The sequence below is a fragment of the Nerophis lumbriciformis genome, linkage group LG13 (genome assembly GCF_033978685.3).
Source record: "Nerophis lumbriciformis linkage group LG13, RoL_Nlum_v2.1, whole genome shotgun sequence".
Classification (NCBI taxonomy): domain Eukaryota; kingdom Metazoa; phylum Chordata; class Actinopteri; order Syngnathiformes; family Syngnathidae; genus Nerophis; species Nerophis lumbriciformis.
Window position 1 is genome coordinate 3,058,000 of NC_084560.2, and position 5,740 is coordinate 3,063,739.

At 40.3% G+C, this 5,740-nt stretch overlaps 1 protein-coding gene across 2 annotated transcripts; it reads left to right on the forward strand.

The window, feature by feature from the left end:
- Positions 1-1,434: 1,434 nt before the first annotated feature.
- LOC133613266 (trace amine-associated receptor 13c-like) lies at positions 1,435-5,302 on the forward strand. Of its 2 annotated transcripts, none has more exons than XM_061970661.2 (2): positions 1,435-3,598; positions 3,720-5,302. In XM_061970661.2, exons 1-2 carry the CDS (start codon positions 3,423-3,425, stop codon positions 4,534-4,536), a joined length of 993 nt encoding a protein of 330 aa, XP_061826645.1. In that variant the 5' UTR covers positions 1,435-3,422; the 3' UTR covers positions 4,537-5,302. The 2 variants fall into 2 exon arrangements, with proteins under 2 accessions (XP_061826645.1, XP_061826646.1); XM_061970662.2 differs by having other exon boundaries at positions 1,435-1,791.
- The last annotated feature ends 438 nt before the right edge of the window (positions 5,303-5,740 follow it).

Consider the following 5,740-nt stretch of genomic DNA (forward strand, 5'->3'; position numbering starts at 1 on the left):
GAAACTTATGAATGGTATGTTGCATGAGTTCCCTAACAGGTCTCGCAACCATACTTTTTCTGTTTCTGCTACTGTCACAATTTCACCACTTGCTGCTCTTGTATACATTTTGTTTCCACTTAGTTTTAATCCTGGAAAATGTTCTCTACCTGTAGTTCTACATGCTCCGGTGTCGCACAGAAATTTGATGTCTTTGCCATTTATGTCAATTATTATTTCTGGTTTATTCGCTGTTTGTTTACTTAAGTTCGCATAACTTAGTATGTCCTTATGATCAGCATCTGAGTTCAAACCCCAGCCGAGTCATACCAAAGACTATAAAAATGGGAGCCATTACCTCCCTGCTTGGCACTCAGCATTAAGGGTTGGAATATGGGGTTAAATCACCAAAAATGATTCCCCAGAGCGGCCACCGCTGTTGCTATCTGCTCTCCTCACCTCCCAGGGGGTGAACAAGGGTGATGGGTCAAATGCAGAGAATAATTTCGCCACACCTAGTGTGTGTGTGACAATCATTGATACTTTAACTTTAACTGATCAACGTTTTGTTGTTGTTGGAGCGCTGGGTGTGGCGGCTTCTGTCTGTACTTCTTCCTCACTATCTTCCCTTATAATTTGCCTATTTCGTCTCCTAACTGGGCCTGTCTCATCACCTTCTGCTCTATGAAACATAAGCTTTTCGTCTCTCTTAGCCCTTTCTTTTTCCTCTTCCTCTTCTTTTCCTTTTCATCCCTTACTTCCTGTTCTTCCTTTCTTTGAGCCATCCTCATCCAGCACTCCAAGTGTTCCCACCCCATGGCCAGTTTCTTTTTGTTATTTCCGCATTTTTGTATTATTGATTCCCGCAGTTTCAATATATCACCTACTTTGAGGCGTCCGGTAAATTCATGTTTTGAGATCAAGTCATCGAGAAATTTCAGTAAGTCTGGATTTATTTTTTCTACTGCTTTCCAGTGTTTACATTTGAACTTGTCTTTTGGACTAACCTTCGGTTTACTTGTCTCTTTTCCCATTTTGAGAATTTGGAGTAATTTGTCGTCCCCTACAGAGTCCAAATTATAAGGAAAACTTTTGTCTTTGTTGTAAGATACTGGTTTAATTTATTATTGTGGTACACGTCGCTTCTACTGAATGTTGTCCCCCAGTGGAGGTGTCTTGCCTACAGGTTCCACAATAACCCACTATTACTTCTCACAACTTTAATATGGAGTGATAGCCTAATGGCGATCACTGCTACGCACTCTCACGTTCACATCTTTCACACTTGTTTTACAGAATTTTCAGTTTTTGTGGATTCCGCCACCCTTCACAATACTGGCCTCTTCAGTTTTAGAATTTTCGTTTTTTGTGTGGACTCTGCTGTCCTTAATTTGGCTTATTTTCAATTTTGAATTTTACGGAATTTTCAGTTTTTGCTGACTCCGCCGTCCTTCTGATTCTTTGGCCTTTTTACCTGTTAGACTAGAGCCATGGATTTACAGGGTTTGTCTATGCGTCGTAACCCTCAGTCACACGCTTTTTAATATTTACCTGTTAGAGCCTTGGATTCACAGGGTTTGTCATATGCGTTGTAACCCTCAGTCACACGCTTTTTTTCCTTTGTAATTCAAAACGTACTCACTGAAATCTGCGTTCCTCCCCCTTGTCCTCTGTATTTCCGTCAATCCTCAGATCCCAGCCGTAGAGAAGAAAAATCATCTCGTCAATGGCCACGGTCTGTCTGTATTCGCCTCTCCTGCTGGAATCGTCAGATGTGTTAGAATCCGACTCGAGGGACCAAGAAGATGTCAGGTTCAAACACCAAACTATCTATTAAACGAGACAAGAAGCAAGGAATCAAGCAGAGACAGAGTGGAATTTAGCTCATGAGGAGAGACGTATTGGGCTGTACACTCAGTTACAGTTTTTCCCTATGCTCTAAGATACAGTCTCACGTGCTCCTCTATTTATTCGGGAGGTCCCGAGTTAACATCACTGAGGCTGCTTCTGAAGGGAGGGGTAATGCAAGCAGCCCCAGTAGACACAATACATGATTATTCAGAATGAAAATGTGCTGACACTCGTGATCTCGCCCTGTCTCTGTCCTGTCCGCGCCGAGGTACTCGATGTCCGTCCTTGGTTGTCAGCAGGCAGGGTCTGGAAACAAACTGCTTATACGAGACAATTCGCAAAGCAAGATTACAAGTTGTGCGTTTGCACAAATAGAAAAGTACAACTTCAGCACAATTTATAATAACTATAGCAACGGCGTTTAAGCGTAAGAGTTGTGTGATAACTTATTCATAATTATTCTAACAGAAAGTTCTAAAATTTTACTGACTTTGCAGCGAGCCACCTCACCGAGAGATCCAACCAGCTTCTTTATTTTAGGGAAATTATTTTCCAGTTTTGCACACATTTCCGTTAATAATAATGGTAATAATAATAATAGTAAATGTGATGGGAAATCATTTACCTGTTTCTTTTTACAAATGAATTACTTTTAAAAATTGCAAGTGATAAACGCTTTTTTAGTGAAACAACAATAAATAAAACCTCATCAACATACATAAAATAAAGATGCATCAATAATCGAATTTTAATTGGATTGTAGCTCTTGAATCATAATTGCAATGGAATCGTGAGGTGCCCAAAGACTCAGAACTCTACTATCCACAGTGTGAATATGCTTAAAAAACTTTATAAATAAAGTTGGTATGGTATAGTAATCCTCACCACCACTGTGGAAAATAAGTTTCTTGCAAGTATCAGGTTTGGCTTAGCATGCTACACACACACACACACACACACACACACACACACACACACACACACACACACACACACACACACACACACACACACACACACACACACACACACACACACACGCACACACACACACACACACAAGCAGCATGACACAAGCAAAGCATCAATGTAAAGTAGGGGAGATTGCTCCAAATGTTGATACTATTGATACCAAGTACCGGTATAGTCTCAGTATGTAAGCAATACTAAATTGATTTGGTCAATATTTTTGTTTTTATTCCCAAATATTTTTTAGGGTCGTTTTGAGCAAATTCAAAATGTATTAAAATAGGCTTTATAAAATGTGTTATTGTGTTTTTTTTTAGTTACTTGCTATGTAAAGAATGTACGGTCTATAATCTATTGCTAAAATATTGTATCAGGACTTAAAATTAGATCAGATCTGAGGCCAAGAAATCGTATTCAGGATGCGAGGCCAAAATTGTTGATTGGGACTTCCCTAATTGCAATCACGTTCATTGGGTGGAACTGGAACAGTGACAGTGTGATCCGCCAATGAGATCGCAATGGATGGATGACGTTGGCTCACTGAGGGGAGGAATGAGCATCAATGAAGATATAAAAGAAAGACGTATAAGAGAGAGGTTTGGACTCATCTCTTCGTCCACCCGATGATGGAGACGGAGGACCAATCAGAGCTCTGCTTTCCACAACTAAGCAACATCTCCTGCAAGAAGCCCATGTCTCATTGGTCTGGTGATATACTTTTGACAGTTCTGCTGTCCGTTATCTGTGTCTTCACTGTGTTTCTCAACCTGCTGGTTATCATCTCAATCTCCCATTTCAGGTACATTTTTTTCATCCTGAAATCATGTTTGTCAACGTGTTCTCGCTGTATTGTCACCGCCTGTTTGTTTTGTCAGGACTCTAGTTAGGAGCGATGTTCTTAATTTGTTCTTCATCTCCAGGCAGCTCCACACTCCCACCAAACTCCTCCTCCTCTCTCTCGCGGTCTCTGACTTGCTGGTGGGCCTCCTGGTGATTCCAGGTGAGATCTACATGAGAACATCCTGCTGGGCCCTGGGCGATGTTCTCTGTTCTCTGTGGAGCTACATGGTCTTCACAGTGACGTTTGCTTCAGTGGCACACATGGTGCTGATATCAGCTGATCGTTATGTGGCCATTTGTGATCCTCTGCATTACAACACCAGGGTCACTGTGGGAAGAGTTCGATTCTGTGTTTGTCTCTGTTGGTTCTCTTTCTTCCCCTACTGTGGCATCATTTTGAAGGAACAGCTGGCTCACCCCGCCATGTATAAGTCATGCCACGGAGAGTGTGTCATTGGTTTTGAATATGCCTCAGGTGTTGTTGACATTGTTGTGGGCTTTGTCCTCCCTCTCAGCATCATCCTCATTCTGTACATGAGAGTGTTTATGGTTGCAGTGTCTCAGGCGCGAGCCATGCGCTCTCATGTTGCATCCATCAAACACCATCATTCAGTCACTGTTAGGGCAAAGAAATCAGAGTTGAAGGCCGCCAGGACTCTTGGTGTCGTCATCCTTGTCTTCATCATGTGTTTATGTCCATATTTCATTTTTACTCTGGCAAGTGACAACAAAATAATATCTTTATTGGCTCATTATGCTGTTTACTTATTTGACTTCAACTCGTGTTTAAACCCGTTAATTTATACCTTGTTTTATCCCTGGTTTAGAAAAGCAGCTCGATGTGTTGTCACGCTGCGCATACTGAAGTCTGGCTCTAGGGGAGACAACATACTTTAGACCAAAAGGTGAAATATTAATGTTTACAGTGTCGATTGTAGTAATTAGTTAACCAGATGTAAGTAAGCAGCCTCTTTTCCACAGATGAAATTGTAAAGACATCCACATGATTTAAACTGTAATGAACACTGACCCTATTTGAAGTGCAAGTGAATTTCATTTGCTCAATCTTTGAGCTGGAAATGCCAAGAAAGTAGAAATAAAGTAAAGAAGGTGACTTACAGAAGGATGTTGGGTGAAGAAATAAGTTTCACATTAGAGGAGTACATATATCAGACTATTATCTCATAACCTAACCTAAAACCTGATAGAACTGTGGAAATAATGAAATATTTACAATGCATCTTTTTACAAATCAACTTGACCTTCAAGGATCTATTATAACCACTTATATCATTTTTAATCATGATGATCTTACATCACACCCGAGTATTCATATCTCTACCCTGGATGTATTACAGTTCTTCTCATAGTTAAAATTGTTTATGCTTAAAAACTACTAACAGGTTAATATTTCCCAAATAAATTCATGACCTCAACTGAGCTTTCTTTTGTTCTGTCTCTCTAATTGTATTGCTTCAACTGTACTTTACTATACTCTGTACTATAATCCTCCTGATAAGACATTTTGTACATAATATATAACATCATGTCATACATGTTGACAAATGTGTGAGTATGATTAGCAGAGGTGTGGACTCGAGTCACATGACTTGGACTCGAGTCAGACTCGAGTCATGAATTTGATGACTTTAGACTCGACTTGACAAAATGTAAAAAGACTTGCAACTCGACTTAGACTTTAACATCAATGACTTGTGACTTCACTTGGACTTGAGCCTTTTGAATTGACATGACTTGACATGACTTGCTACTTTCCCCAAAACCCAAAGATGAAAAAGTTATTCGGGAGCGCTCCGTATTTTTCATTGTGTACTTGTCTATCAGCGTTGCGTGTGTCAGCTGGTGTGGTCTCAGTACAACAGCCAATCAAATTAGATCTACTTTGTTTTCATCACACAGCATTCATCCAATCAAATTGCAGGACAACCAACGAAGAAGACATGTCCAAACCACACGCCAGTGAACAAAAAATGATACCTAAAATAATTTCGTTTGGGTATAAAAATTACGAGGTGGTCAACACAAAACGGTTTGCAGTATGCAACACATGCGGTTCGAAAATTACTGATGGAGAGGCAAC